The following is a 14,133-nucleotide window of genomic DNA, read 5'->3' as shown; positions in this document are numbered from 1 at the left end:
GCAGGTGGAACTCTGCTCACAAATCGGATTCTTCTCACCACCACCTACCTTTTTCATTTCCCTCCACTTTGCTTCTGAGGGTTGAAGAACTCTCAGGAACTCTCAGCCCAGAAGGGGCTGCTGCTTGAGTGGGAAATCAGTAAAAACTGCAATTCTATAAAGTTTTCACTCTACATAATTTAGCAATAGGCAGTATCCTTAAAAAAATATAATTACCTATTGTCCAGAATAGCTGACATGCCAAAATTCATTTTTATGTCACTCATTTCTGTCTTATTGACCCCATTCTTAATGAATTCAGAAGAATTCACAGGAAGCCTACTGATACTGAAGCATCAATGGGGTATACATCATTTGCACACCTTTGTTCCTCAGACATTGTTTATGTATAATTGTGCAAGATGGCAGAAAATACTGATAAAGCTATCTATTATGTTTTTCTCACCCTTCCTCTAAGAGTTCAGAGTAGCACTCACGGTTGTCCCCTGCCTTATTTCACATATGCAGCAACCCTGAGCGTTAGGTGAGACTGGGAGACAGTGACTGACCTAAGTTTCATGGCTTAGTAGGGAATTGAATCCTGGTTTCCCCAATTCAGCCCCACTCTAATCATTACAGCACTTGGGTTGTTTGTCTGAAATATCCAGGGATGTCCCACACATTAGAATAGTAGAATATTGCGTAGAAAGCATTTCTTCCCCAACATTTCAACAATTTTTCTTTGTTTTTGTACTGATTTTTTTTCAGAATTTCCAGTACTGAGACCATAGCAATGTATTTCAAAATTACACACAGTGGTGTCTATTGGCAATGTTTTCTTCCCCCCATATACGGCAACACTGGCTATTTCCAGCAAATGGGAGCCTAAAATGGCCAATAACTTTGAAATTCTCAAAATCCATAAAATGAGATAGGTATTGTAGAGGAAAGGCGCCCTGCCTCTGCTGGGTGGTCCTCTGTAAAGGTGGTCTTAATGTTTCTTCTAACAAAAACCCTGAGCACAGGAAGCCTTCCTGAGCTCAGCTGATAAGCTGCCACCAGCCCTTATTCAAGCAGCCCCTACTCAAGCAGAGGATAAGGGCAACCTCTGCCTGCTGATACCAAATTAGTGCGTAAAACCCTGCAAGGTAGGAGGCCTGGCAGGGGGAGAATTTACACAGACAAAAGTTTGGGTGTTGGTAGGTGGACCCACAAAACAATAAGGCACTAAGATTTAAACTTGAAGCCTCCAAAGTCAATGAACACAACCAAAATATAGGTTAAATATTTATTCCAAAGATTTGTGCTCATTACAGAAAGACAAAAGACTCATGAAGTGGTTTAAGCAAAAAATAACAACAAGTTTAACACAGCTAACTACACAGTAAGATTCCTTAGGTTCAAAAGTTTGACAAAGCTTTAGGCAAGTTTCAAATAAGGTTTACCAGTTCCACAAAAGTCATAGCATCTTGGTACAGCATCCAGAGTTGTTTCCATAGTCAGTCTGAGAGCAAGTCCCCCTAAAAGGGCAAATCAAAATGGGTTATTGATGAAGCTGCCATGCCGTAGCATATCCCAAGCATTCATAGATTATGACTATCAACTGGCCATTTTTATCCTGGCAGTCCCAAAAGAGTGAGCTCACATTGTCCAATGAGACTGCGAGGAAATCCATAAACCAGTAATTAATTAACATGTCAAACATTGCCCCACTCTTGTATCAGGGTATGTCAAAAGGTGAGCTTGGGCCTGGTACTCGTCAGCGTTGTAAACGGCCTCACAGTTCACAGCTGCATCTTATCTCTTCCCCCCACAGGAGTGAATCTCTCAAAAGTGAAACCATTCCCACGGCAATAAATTGCAGGCTGGAATGTTTGTATGCCAACCACTCAGAGTTTAATATCAATCCAGAGTAGGCCACAACCCTGAACCAAAGAAATGATAACACAAGGAATTATGGGGACCCATTTCCTTGACAGGTATCACACTACCTAGGGCCAGTTTTTTTTTCTTTGTGTTATTACAGTCTTAAATTCTGATTCAGTATCTCAAAATCTGTAACATAAGATGAGTTATACTAATTCATATATAAGTGACTGCTACTGGTATTCCCCCCTGCCGCCACCCCAGCTGAATCAAATGCGGAAAAGGGCAATGGAACTTCCACCAACCAATATTTCATTTAATATGTGCTTTCAATTGGTATGCAGTAGACCCTACCTCTCCATAAAAATATATAAAAGGTGATTTAAAACAAAAAGTAACAATAAGGTGGTAAGAATATCCCAATAAAATAGGAATAAAACAATAACGGATTAAGATTGGAAACAAATCTTAAAACTCTACAATTAGCCAGCATAAAAACAAGAACGCTTTTTAAAACAGCAACAGATAAAACTCCACAAGGAAGGGAAATCTGAAAGGCTTGCAAAAGTACAAATATCTTCACCTGGTGCCTAAAAACATTTTTGTACTGGGAGAGCTTCTGGGGAAGGATTTCTAGAATCTGGCCATCTCCAATGAGTGGGTGCTGTCTCTAGTTCTTGTCTAGCCTCTGAAAGTGATAGCACACCAGTGCAGATGGTCTTAATTGGAGGGTAGGCTTGTACAAGGTGAGGCTGTTCAGGTATCTTAGTCTTAGCTTTTAAAGAGTTTTATAGGTAACAAGTGACTCAGAATTATGCCCCGAAGCATATTGGTAGCTAATGTAGACACTTTAAAACTGGTAATTTGTACCTGCTAGCATTTTAGCTGTTACATTTTGAATGTTAAAGCTTCTGAAGAGACTTCAAAGACACATAGAGCACATGGATGTAATCACAGCATGGATAACTGTGGCTGAATCACACCTCTCAAGGAAGGAACGCAGCTGGCAAATTAGCTGAAGCTGATTAAAGGCACCTTGTGCTTTTGAGGAAAACTATGCCTCTAACTGTAGCGTCCAATTTGAAAGTACCCTCAAGTACGTACTCATTTAGTGGGAGTATAATTCCAATCCAGTATAGGAAAACTCCACATACCTTCAGTGGGCTAATTTGGCAACACTATACTATACTTCAGCTTTCTAGATAGTGCAGGAGTACAATAACCATTTGAGCCCCCATTTTGAGTAAAAGGTATATAACAATTCAATTTCCAGACTTTTCTCATAAGTAAATTTAGAACTAAGCATAAGGAGTGCACAGGATGCATGACGAATTTATGAGGGTTCATTGGTTCTTGTAGGTTATCCGGGTTGTGTAACCGTGGTCTTGGTATTTTCTTTCCTGACGTTTCGCCAGCAGCTGTGGCAGGCATCTTCAGAGGAGTAACACTGAAGGACAGTGTCTCTCTGTTACACAACCCGGATAACCTACAAGAACCAATGAACTCTGACCATGAAAGCCTTCGACAATATTATGAGGGTTCATTAGTGTAAGATTTAATTATTATTCTAGAAAAAGAATTAGACAACTCTTTGTAGGATAGGCTTATATAGATTAAGCTGTGATAGGTTAAAAAAATCCTGATCAGTGGTAGTATGTCAGTGTATCTCTGAGTATCCATAGTTGCAAATAAATAGCAGCTAAAGACTATAATACCTGGGAATTTCTGGGGTCATATTTCTGGATACTGTTTCAAACAGCCTGAACTAAAATAATACTTAATCTGAACTAGCAAGGCAGTCCTCATTTTCAGTTTTTTTGGGGGGAGCTGCCAGTAAAGTCATCAAGGAGTTAACCGATCTTACTTTTAAAAATACATATTGACTTGGATCCTACCTACAACTTTCATAGACAAAGAGAACTTCTACCTGCAAAGCATGACTTCTCCACCTCCCCTGTCCTGCTGCAGTCCAAAAAGTTGAAAAGCTGATATGCTGCTTCTAAGGTTCCCACAGGAGTAGCAACAGGGGAGGGGGAGTCAGAAGTCTGCCACAAGAGGGAGAAATTGGAAATAATCATCTTCACTTCTGTCTGGAAATTTACGAATCCAAGCCATTGTCTTTTATATTTTAGTCTATTTAAGCATATTCTGAATCTTTGAGATGGGCTAGATACATTAAAGAAGTACATTCCCCCCCAAATGACAGTGTTTATATTTAATTGGATATTTAATTAAAAGAAAGCTCCCAACTTATATATATTAAAATGCTTGTAAATTTAAATCCCATGTGGTTCAGTGAACAATAAACTGAACATATGTTTTACCCTGCCGGTGACCGATTGCCACTTTACAATAAACTGCGTCAAATAATGTTAGGTATCTTATAGAAGTTCCGTAATGTTTCTGACGAGCTTTGATTTCTTTTGGTTTATGCTAGAAGTTACATGGGAAGACCAGCAGAAAAAGGTGAATGGTACAATAACTGATGACAAATCATTGCCGAAAAAGAAACATCATACTGAGCCAGGTTTGTCAGGGTTTGAAAAACCACCGGAAAGCATGAGACTATAAAATCGTGACATTTCATGCTTTTTGTAATAAGTGTGTGCTTAATGTATATATTTTTTTCACTTTGTGATTTTTTTTAGTATGTAGAAACTATCTAGATTAGTGTTGTGGCAGTTTCTTTTTTTAGAATAGCAAAAATAGAGCCACATGGTAGAATGCACATCGATTAGAAAGTGCTTAGTTTAAATTAGTACTGACCTTCCTTTTTACAATATTCGATTTATTTGGCATTATCTATAAATTAAAATACATGTAAGGTTATTTAATATTCTAACAGTACAATCCTAAGCATGTTTTCAGAAGTCACTCCCACTGAGCTTACTCTCTAGTAAATGTGTTTAGGATTGCAGCCTAAGCCATTTTAGCATTTTATAAGATTGGGAGGAAGGTTCAAATGGGTTGATTGGTCATCAAGAGATCACAGTGTGACACAATATGAAAAGAAAGTGAAGGCATAAAGAAGAGTAAGGGGAGGGGAATGATAAGAGGAAGACAAAATTTGGGAGAAGGAACAACTGAGAGGAAGATAAATGAGTAATGTGTTTTAGAGGTGAGTCTATTGGGACTGCTAGGTACATCTTGGCCATTTATGCAGAGTCAATTTTGATGCTCGCTCAAAGCTGTTTTTTTAAATGCGACCTTAAAAATGCTTATTCACAGTCCCAACACAAAAGGAGAAATTCCACACCCCCACTTGCCTGCTCCTTTGTTCCTTCCATTAGCAACCTCCATTTGCATAGCTAACACGCAGCTGTGAATTTTGCATGCTTCTTTGAGGGGATTCTTCACGTGAGGGCGGAGCAGACACAAAAGGTTGTGTTAAAGGGGCTCTTAAGAAATGCGAAGTAGGTATGCGCTGGCTTCACAGTCCCTTCCAGAATGACAGTTCAGCATGCAAAACTCAAAAAAAGCTACTGGGCACTTCAGCCTGGAACGCACTGCTAATTACCAAGCATAAATGGTCTATGTTAAGCCTTTCTTTAAGTGGTCAGGAAAGCAATAATATAAGAACCAACCAGAGTTAGCTAGCCATTGTTGCATGTGGAAGTGAGTTTGGATACTGAGAGTACATTTACTGAAGAAAACGTGAAGATTTAATAAATATTATGCATTAAGATTCACATGGTTTATTGAAGGTGGGTTAGAGGACTCCTATGCAGAGTTGCTCCAGTCTTATCTCATTGATTTCTGTTAGATTAGATTGAAATAACTGTGCAGGATTGCAATGTAAATCTTGGCACTCTGAATATCTGGGTTATACTGGAAGATGGATTATACTTACACTTACACTTCAGACGGAATTTACTAAGTGCACTTCTTGGAATTTGTCTACTATCTTTCTGAAATCTTAAGGATTAGGTAACTGTAATGCACTTTGTGTGGGATCTGCATGAAGGGTGCTGGAACTTCAGCTAGTGTAAAATGCAGACACAAGTATACGACAATGAGAACATATCTAGCCTTTTCTGATATTTGTATTGCCTGCCAGGTATAGGCCAATGCAGGGTATTAGTGGTCACCTAGAAAACCTTTCATGGCCTGTCCCCCCATACCTGAGTGAAATCTGTGGATCAGCCCTACTTGACATCCATGAATGTGCTTGAGAGTATGGGATATAATATGAAGAGATAGAACTGTAGAATGTAAGGATTTGGAAGCTGCCTAAAAGCAGCTCTGCCCCTGGGAACGCCCCGAGACTGCCCCCTCCGACGCTGGCATTGGCACTCGCTTCTGGGAACGTAGCAGTACCAGGGCCCAAAGCCTACACTGTTGCATCACTCCCCAGGGGCAGAGTAAGTGCCCCCTTGTCAGCGTAGCTGCCACTTTGCATGGCGCAAAGTGGCCCGGACGCTGGCGTCAGGGTCATGCTGGCTCCTATGCAGCTCCAGCCTCCCACTCAGGATTGCACGGTAAGTCCTATTCAAAGTTAGAATGAAATGCATCATTCTAGATTCTATCGAGACGTGAGAAAACTTCCAGCAGTGAGTGATTTGTGGTCTGATTTCTCCTGGAATTCAAGACCCTGTAGCAACATCTTCTTTCTACTGACCAAACATGGAATAGATCATCCTGCTATCCATCAGCAGTTTTCCCTTGCTTCAAACCATCTACTAATCATTCTAAAAAACAGAGAGGTGGTAAAGTCTTGATTGGAAAATCCCTTGTTAGTTGCAGCAGCTCCATAAGGAAGATGGAATTGACCGAAACTATAGTTTTCCTTAAGGCTGATGTGTCCTAATGTAAAACACCACACTCAGTTTGTGTATGCTCTTTACGTGTGTTAATTATGTATATAGTAAATCAGATATATGAAGAACATGAGTGGTGATAACAGAGGCTCCTGGCAGAAATTATAGGTAAGAGCCATAGATGCTCTGAAACTCATTTCTGTGGGAACCCAGTTTTTACTTGCATTGTAATCTGGGCCTGCTTTCACAACCATTTATATATTTAATCAATATTCATTATAATCTGGTTTTTTTATAAACCAGTGGCTTTGTTTCCTCTTCCAGATAATGTGATATTTCCCCCATTCCCGTGCTAATAAAAATTAGTTCAACTTCAGCAAAAAAGATTTTTAAACCGTGTGCTGATAATATTATGGAGAAAGCTCAAAGTTAATTTTTAACTTTAGCCCAGAGAAATGTTGTTTAAGTATACTGAATATTCCTGGACCAAACTGAATTAATGAATAAATGCATCTTTTTCCCTGCATTTTTCCTCAGCCATAATGGTGGGACAGCTGTAACAATGTGTGTTTTCCCCCGCCTCAAGATTTTACACTAACCTTGTGTTTCTGATCCTTTGTAGTTCAAATAGATATTTTCTTCCTTTTAGTGTTTGCTGTGTTTTCTCCCCCCCACCCCCATTGACTGACTGTGCACTACAGGTTTCTTTCTCAAACAATTGTGGCCCTTTCCCTCAGTGTCAGTTTTTACCTTCTGAGTACATCCACTCACGTCCATCTTCTTTGTCTCTGTCTGTACATTACACGATGTGATAACAGAAGAAGTGGATTCATCATGGAGAAGAAACCCAGGTCTGTCTCTTCTACTGGTTTTCTCTGTTCTATTTTCCTTCTAGCTTGTCCTGTGAATTTTGACACATATATTTCTCACATTTGTTTCATGTCTCTCATATATGTCTACATACATGTTTTCTTTCTTCATTTTGTCATCACTATAAAATAATGCAATCTTAGTTGATTATTTTTGGCAGGGGAAAATATGCTGGATATTAAAACAGCAGTTTTAATGGATTACATAAAGTATTTAGGAAAGAGACCTTTTCTTTCCTGTTTACTTAAGTGTCACTATCTTCTGCATATCAGATTTATAGGTCTTCACTTAAGTAATGTTAATTACTGTGATTGCCTATACTCTGGATTATCATTGTATTAGAAATTCTTAGATGGGTTAAAGAAATGCAAGCATGTTTAGAAAGAGGTTCTGTGAAATTTAAAGAAATTCATTCCATTCCACACAATGAGAAGTGCCCTTGCGTTTTTAAGTCAGTCCTGATATAAAAGCAGTGTAGTCATTATAGGTTTATGTAATTAATACTACAAACCAATGTCGTTATAAAATAAGAATGAAATAAGGTAAAGATAAGCACTGAGATAGTTGTTTCATGCAGTTAGGTAATATAAACACATTTTTCAGGATGGACGCAGTCTTTTGTAAAGGGTTTTGAGCTTATTATCCCTGACAGATAAAATAAAGGGACATAGCAATATGTCCCATAATTAATGGATACAGATTTACCTTTGCTGATGGTTCCCTGTTATTCCTTCAGGAAGTTTAGAGCAGTGAATGTGGGGTTCAATTTATTAATCACAAAATACCTATGGGATAATGACTTGCCCAAGGCTACTCAGCTTGTTTCATACCTGAGCAGACATTTCTGCCTGCTTAGCCAATGCTCTTGAACTGTATCTGATGAAGGGAGCTTTGACTCTCAAATTCTTATACCCTGAAAATCTTGATGGTCTCTAAGGTGCTAGTGGACTGGAATTTAGTTATTTTACTGCAAACCAACATGGATACCCTTCTGAACCTGCATCACATGTCTTTTTAAGAGGAAATTTCTAAAGCTTTTTAGAACTGTTTACAGTTTACCCTATTCATTACCAGATTTGCACAGAACAGAATAAAAAGGTGATGTAGCAATGCTGCAACAGAATAGAATAAAAAAGGTGGTGTAGCAATGCTGCAACTTGAGGGGGCATTCCTAAAGGCAGCTGCACCCCCTGAAATGCCCCCCACATGCCAGCGTGGGCTTCCAGGATTTTGCTCCCAGCACTGGTGGTGGTCACCCACACAGCGGTGTGGCTTACCAGCGCTGACGTGAATGCCCCCCGTGCCAGCTTAAGTGCTCCTTATCTCGTGATAAATGGGCACTTACATCAGCACGGGGTCACACTGGCTCCTATACCGATTCGCCCCCCCTTCAGGATTGCGTTCTTATTTTAGTGTTTTTCTTAATTACCATCATTCAAATAAATTAAAATTCCACTATGTTGGGTTTTTTAAAAAGTTTTTCAATTACTAGTTGGAGGGCAATTTCTGTGTGTCGTTACAGTTTTAGAATACTGTGTGAAAGTAGTGGAACTCTCTGCCCCAGGATGTGGTGATGGCTGCCAGCTTGGAGGGCTTTAAGAGGGGAGTGGACATATTCATGGAGGAGTGGGGTATTCATGGTTTTTAGTTAGAATGGATACTGGTCATGCTGCATACCTATTCTCTCTAGTATCAGAGGAGCATGCCTATTATTTTGGGTGCGGTGGAACACAGGCAGGATGGTGCTGCTGCAGTCGTCTTGTTTGTGGCTTCCTAGAGGCACCTGGTTGGCCACTGTGTGAACAGACTGCTGGGCTTGATGGGCCTTGGTCTGTTCCAGCAGGGCCTTTCTTATATTCTTATGTTCTTAGTGCTGGAAAATTACAGTGAAAAATTATGGAGAGTTACTCCTCTCTGAGCCCTTTCCACACAGTTATTTGCTGGTACCATATTTTAGGATTAAGCCAGTGTTTACTTATTCGAGTTCTTTAAATCGATTGGTTGGAGTAATACAACAGTCTTGGAACCAACCGGCTTTTCAACACATTTTATTAATGTTAATGAAGTTTTTGAAACATGGAGATTTTTGTTGTTTACTTGGAAGTAGTCTAGATTGTGGTTTTGCATTCAAAATTAGCATTTTACTGATCTGAAAACATCACAGCTGTACACAGGACTAATTAGGGGGGAAAGTGTATTTAGAATATGAAAACTGTTGACAGAAACTGTGTTTGTTTAATGTTAACAAGGCTTTCAGATGCTATAATTTTTTTTATGGGTAATTTACTATTTCCACAACTGACTATTAAAGCAATGTTTGGTTTTCTCTGAAATTATATTCTGAAGACAAAGAAGCACTAAAAGAATTAATCTTCAAGTCTAAAAATATTTTTAATAGCAAGATTTTTTTTACGACTTTGCCTTTGGCGCTCAATGAATAATATCAACTGCTCTGCTATACTACTACTACTATCTCTACAAAATGATAGCAGTCATTCTGAAAGTCACTATGAAGCATAAGTTTTTTCTGTATGTATTTTCTTCTTTATTTTGTTCAGCAGCTTCACTGTTATCAGCCTCATAGGATGAATTGTATCAAGAAGCATAGCCTGTGTGTTAAATCATACATGTGCTCTTAATTCTATCATATCATAATGTCTGAATGCTTGACTAGTGAGCAGATCTGCATCCTCAAGACTGCCAGTCCTTTATACTGAATGAGATAATGTCTGGTTTAGAAAAAGTGATATTCTGTTTTCTCATTAGATGTTTCGTTATTTTATTGGGTGCACAGACAGGGCCCATGGAGTACATGAGTACATATTTTCTGTATGGAACACAGGAGAAAAAGAATTCAATTCTAAGGCATATCAGTGGTTTGACAGATCACACAATTGTACTTTATGTTAATTAATCCAAAATAGTTACCATTCTATGGCTACGTAGTCATCATTACTAAACCACTTCATATGTAAGCGTACACTGAAAAAATAGGGAAAATGTATATTTTATCACTTTAGCCACCATGCTTGTTAATATAACAGGGTGGTTATGAGATATCTGTGTTCAGCAATCTAGTGTGTATTTCAGTGGGGAGACTGAAGGGTAGTAGTGTCAGAGAACTTGGGTGTCCATGTTGCTAGTCCATAATTCTAAACAATATACTACAATTGCTCACAATAAATACATTACTTAAACATACAATTTTACCATCTGCTTAGAATAACATAGAAGCCTAATATTTATTTATTAAAACGTTTATATCCCACCTTTCCTCGTGGTTCAAGGCAGCTTACAATAATAGTTAGAAACCTTTCCCGGCCAACACCAAACATAAAATGCCAAAACCCACATCTCTTCTCCCTCCTCCCTTAAAAGATGCCTGCCGTTCAAACCCCCTCAAAGGCCCTGAGGCTGGACTTGCAGCGCCTTGTGAAGATCTCCAAGGAGGGAGCCTAACTTACCTCTTCAGGGAATCCATTCCACAGAGTCGGAGCCACGATGGAAAAGGCCCGGGCTCTGGTTGATGCCCATTGGGCCACCCTAAATGGTGGGATAGCTAACAGATGGCTGCCTGATGACCGTAGTTGGCTCATATCTATTTAAATGTCTTTCCTTGGTCATTAATGAGATATTGTCTGATACTAGGGTTGTCAACTCCGGGTTGGGAAATTCCTGGAGATTTGGGGATGGAGCCTGGGGAGGGCAGGTTTGTTGAGTGGTGTGACCTCAGTGGGGTGTAATGTCATATTGTCCTACCCTCCAAAGCAGCCATTTTCTCCAGGGGAATTGATCTCTGTAGTCTGGAGATCAGTTGTAATTCTGACAGATCTCCAGGCATCACCTGGAGGTTAACAAGCCTGTCATACCTCCCTGAAGCTGTTGAAGAAAGCCCTCCAATATACCACTGCTAGCTAATATTATGTCCCCCCCCCACCACACACACACAAAACTTGCCAACTAGTTTGAGCTCCAGGAAGTTATTTGTCACACAAGCACATGCCAAGGCATTCAGGAACATTCTGTCTCAAACACCATTTGAGCAATACGATGTGGTGTAGTCCAGCTAGGATTTGAGACCCAGGTTTGAATCCCCATTCTGCCATGGTAGTTTGCTGGGTGTCCTTGGGCTAGTCACACGCTCTCACCCTAACCTACCTCACAGGATTGTTGTGAAGATAAAGGAGGGGGACACTGTAAGTCACTTTGGGTCCCCATCATGAAGAAAAGTGGGTTAAAAACAAAATAAATAAAAGTAAATAAATCTAAGCATACCGAATTCAAACAATGTGTTCAGAACAAAACTCGTTTCCCTTTGGCGGATGCCACATAGACAAATGTTCTTGTACCTAAACAAAATGGCAGGATGACATAAAATTTAGGCCTTATTTTGTAGGTATTTGTTAAAAGAAATGTCAGATCTTAATCTGACCTCAGCTATCAAGCCATGAAAATGATCTAGTAACAAATATTTTTAATGCTGCTGTAAACCAGGGCTTCCTGCCCCGATTTCAGTATGCTAACACCGTAGGAGAAGCTTGCAGGGCATTAAAGAAACAAAAAATCATTTCATTTCCTGGGATTCTGAAATACTTGAAAAGCAACTGCAGCGGGAGGATGGAAAGTTGAGCCCTGCAGGCAGAAATCCTTCTGCCCATGGAAAAATTCCAGTGGATCCAAGCCGTTGTTTTCTACCAGGTGCTCAGCAGGCTTGAAGAAAAAAAATAGAACTCCTTTTTAAATTTTCTATTTAATCGTAATAGTTTTTCGTTTTATGATTAGCTTGTAAACTAAACAAAAACTAATTATATATTCTGAACAAAATCCCTAAATTGCTGCTACTATCACAGTTTATCTAAGCTCAGGGTGTTCTTTGTGCTTGGAGAGTTATATGTTCTTCGTCATGGTGGAACAATGGATACACAGGATGCATTTTTTAAAATGTAACTACGGGGTTTTTTTTCTGATTTTTTTAAAAATAGGTGGGTTTCCTGTGCTTCCTGTGTTGTTCCCTTCTGAAACATAAAGATGCCACAGTCCAAAATTTTTAAATAACATTCATGTTTATCTCTTATGTTGTGCTTCTCAAACTGCTGTGCACCTAGGTAACAAAGGATCTACTGAATTCAGCTGTGGGTTCAAATATTCCAGATAAAATATGTTCCCCAGTTTCAGATGAGGGGGATCTTAAAACAGCTTTTTTTCAGGAAGATTTGCAACAGCTAAGTCTGTTTTGCCAAAAAAAAATAATAATAATTGTGGACTCTGATTGGCCCAAATACTTTGTCTCATATTTATTATATAAGCCATGTGAGTTTGCACCGTGATGAAAGCATTCTGTTAACAAAATTTCCTTGATGTGAATTTGAATTGTTTTTTGAAAGCCCATAGGGTAGCCAAGTCAATTATTTGCTGCCCAATGTGTGAAAATTAAGTGCAGCAAAGTGTATTATCATACGTTGGTTTTATTATTGTTTGGCAATCTATATGTTTAATATTCACTCAGAAACATTAAATTTATAATTTAATATGTAGTGCCATGTTTATATAACCAAACAAATATATAACAATTTTTTTTGCAATGGAATGCATTTTTTGTTTTGTACTATTGAAGTACTATTTATATGCCTGTGTGAGGTTCCATCCCGTGGGCTTGGCCTCTTCACCCCCCTGCGGCCTGGCCTGTTTGACTCTGGGGGCGCTTCCCTGGCCTCAGGTTCAGTCGGATGAGAACCTTTCTCTCTCTCTCCTTCATTCACACCCACGGCCAGTCCCTGCTCCACTGAGCCCGAAGCTCCACAGTGGACCGCCTCCTCCTCCTCCTCGGCCTCCGCGTTTTCCCCCAGGTCGTCTAGGCCAGGCCCCTCCCGGCTCCGCCCCTCCTGAACCTCTCCACCTGCCCTGCTGAGGCTCCACCAATCATCCCCCGCCCGCATCTCCGATCCGCCCCCGCTCTCGGCGGGGCCATAGCTCTGACTCCGCTGTTCGGCGGCTCCTGCCCCGCCCCTCTCGCTTGCGTCCGCCCGTCTCCCCGTCCCTTCCTCACCCGGCTCCCCCTCCACCGGGGAAGGCTGTCGTGGGGCCGGGGGCCCAGGCACGGCTTGCGGATGTGGCGCCTCTGGGTACCTCCCACTGCTGGGCCGCGCGGCTGTGTCGCCCGGCTCTATCCCTCCCCACCAGGCCGTTTGTCCCTCCGAGGGCTTCGCGGGCGGCAGAACAGCCGGCTCCACCTTCCCGACCAAGGCCGGCCGGCCTTCCCGCCCGGTAAGTGCGCCGCCGGGTAGTCCCGGGCACGGGACAGCCTGTTTTTATAGTTGCCCCTGAAGAAAGATCTCATGTTGGATTTGCCACTTAAACTGTTTTTCTAACATTGATCCCAGACGTGATGCTCAAGGTGCCATGGTACATGCTGATGTGGTTCCTGTTTTGCTCACTTGCTTCTACCACAGAGCAAAGAACCAATGCTGGTTTTCCTCTTCCTCTAAGTTATTTCAGGAGACCCAAGGAGATCTTGGTCCATTCAGAAATAGTTGTACTCATCATGGCAGAATGCTTGGATCTGAAGTGTCAAACATCTTGTGTCAAACATTTTGTCGCAGCCATTTTGTGATTGGTCCCACCTCCCATGGTAGCCATGTTGTGGTGGCCCACTTCCTTTTCA

General features: G+C 40.6%; 1 protein-coding gene across 8 annotated transcripts in view; it reads left to right on the top strand.

Annotated features, from left to right (window-relative positions):
• RIMS2 (regulating synaptic membrane exocytosis 2) overlaps positions 1–14,133 on the top strand; it is a 412,392-nt gene that overhangs the window by 306,680 nt on the left and 91,579 nt on the right. For 5 of the 8 annotated variants that reach the window (XM_056854759.1, XM_056854761.1, XM_056854757.1 and 2 more), the window contains one exon: positions 4,283–4,372. The exons of 2 other annotated variants lie outside the window; for them this stretch is intronic. In XM_056854759.1, the coding sequence (XP_056710737.1) occupies positions 4,283–4,372 (90 nt within the window). Of the gene's footprint in view, positions 1–4,282; positions 4,373–7,420; positions 7,454–14,133 lie in introns of all 8 variants that reach the window. One more of the 8 variants, XM_056854764.1, reaches the window with a different exon arrangement.

The sequence above is a fragment of the Euleptes europaea genome, chromosome 8 (assembly GCF_029931775.1).
Source record: "Euleptes europaea isolate rEulEur1 chromosome 8, rEulEur1.hap1, whole genome shotgun sequence".
In the NCBI taxonomy this organism is placed as follows: domain Eukaryota; kingdom Metazoa; phylum Chordata; class Lepidosauria; order Squamata; family Sphaerodactylidae; genus Euleptes; species Euleptes europaea.
The sequence above is the reverse complement of the archived record's forward strand: the minus strand, read 5'-3'. Positions and strand labels throughout refer to the sequence as shown.